Below are 1853 nucleotides of genomic sequence, written 5' to 3'. Positions count from 1 at the left end.
AGAAAGGTTCAGGGAGTAAATAATTTTGACTCCCAATTAAGAGATCAGTTGCATTGAAATTCTAAAGACCACATAACGTAATCCCGTTTCAGCAATGCATAAGAGCTCTTTAGAGCAAGCACACCGTACGCAAATAATTTTTTTGACTTTAAAATTTTAAATTTGTAGTATTTAAGACGTTAATATGTTGAAATTTATTGACAAATTGACATTAAATTTAAATTGGTTTTTACTCTTGTTTTTTAGTTGTTAACAGAAGAGACTTTAGCTTTCTGAAAGTTAACTTTCATACCCCTGAACCTTTTGATGAAGCACTGTTTGATCTCTTTAGTCCTGATGACATATATGAGTGGATTCAACACAGGAGGAAGCAGGCTGTATAACAGGACTAGAAGGATATGGAAATCAATACGGATTATAATGCGCAGTGTGTTTGTTACATACACAAAACAGCGAGGAACATAATACAGAGCAATGATACCCAACTGTGCACTACAGGTAGAAAAGGTTTTATAGCGACTTTGGGAGTTTGCAATCCTCAGGACTGAGATAATGATCTGACTGTAAGAAAATATGGTGAAAGACAGTGGGACCAGCAAAACAAACATAGATAAAGCAAAGGATACCATCATGCTGGACGTGGGGTCATCACATGCTAATTTTGTTATAGAATTAGATTCACAGTAACACTGATTAATTGTGTTGGGCCCACAGTAATACAGTGCTAACTGGTGAATTGTAGTAACAGTGGGGAAGATCCAGGATATCAGCCATAGCATGCCACTAAGGATCAAGATTGTCCTGTTGGTGATCAGCATGTGGTACCTGAGAGGGAAACATATTGCCACATAGCGATCCAAAGCCATTAGCATCATAATGAATGAATTCAGTGTTCCAAAATAATGTACTAACTGCTTCTGGACAAAGCAACCCACAAATGAAATACTCTTCAATTGAAACCAGTACCTGACAATGATCTTGGGCAAAGTGACCGTGCTGAAGCATATGTCTGACAAAGCAAGGTTTAAAATGATATAATACATGGGTTTCTGGAGACTTCTTTCTAAGAAAAGCAAAGCAGTTGTCAGGATATTGCCGATCAAAATGGTCACATAGACAAGAAAGAAAAGCAGAGCCACAAGTGAATGATATTGAGGCTGAAGTCCTGGGAAACCAACAATGATGAACTCCTTTATGGAGGACTGGTTTGTGTCTGACATGGTGAACCGATGTCCTCGGAGTGAGAAAGAAATCTGAAACACGAATTGATCTAGCATAAACATACAGCGACTTAGTTAACATTTAACACATACAGCATTAATGGTTTATTGATTATTTGGTTTATTGAATTAGTCGTATTTACTTGTAAACACATCCACACCAGTGGAGTTAAAAAATCTTTAAAAATGCAAAAGTCTTCAGAATTTTCAGAAAGACAACACCTCATCTGTCTCACTGACTTTAAAAAAAATAATATAAGTCAACACCTCAAGACCCCTATAACATTCATTCTAGATCATAGTGGTCTACCTAAAATAGTGATTGTGATGCTTTTTTTGCAATAAGATCTTTTTATACAATTTTCGTTTTCTTCTTAGGTAGATCATAAGTGGATCTAGATCTAGATGGCATAACTTGATGCTAAAGGTACTGTACTATTTTTTTACTTCAGTGACAATGGTTACTTTGACCTACAGTAAAATTATTCACAAAGGCTAAATCTGATTTCCGAATACTGTTTGTTCATTACCAATTTAAATCTCAGTTCATGAAAAAACAAAAATCTTAAGCACCATAGTGGTTACAATGTATGGCAGATACTTTTTTAGATATAACAAAAGCGTGCATTAGTT

General features: G+C 35.6%; 1 protein-coding gene across 1 annotated transcript; it reads right to left on the bottom strand.

Moving 5' to 3' along the window:
• Positions 1 to 242: 242 nt before the first annotated feature.
• Positions 243 to 1220, bottom strand: LOC148830609 (olfactory receptor 1500-like). Its single transcript, XM_088919956.1, has one exon. The coding sequence runs from the start codon at positions 1218 to 1220 to the stop codon at positions 243 to 245; it is 978 nt and encodes a 325-aa protein (XP_088776082.1).
• Positions 1221 to 1853: the final 633 nt, after the last annotated feature.

This window comes from Atractosteus spatula, chromosome 7, assembly GCF_055471065.1.
Source record: "Atractosteus spatula isolate fAtrSpa1 chromosome 7, fAtrSpa1.hap1, whole genome shotgun sequence".
Taxonomy (NCBI): domain Eukaryota; kingdom Metazoa; phylum Chordata; class Actinopteri; order Semionotiformes; family Lepisosteidae; genus Atractosteus; species Atractosteus spatula.
The sequence above is the reverse complement of the archived record's forward strand: the minus strand, read 5'-3'. Positions and strand labels throughout refer to the sequence as shown.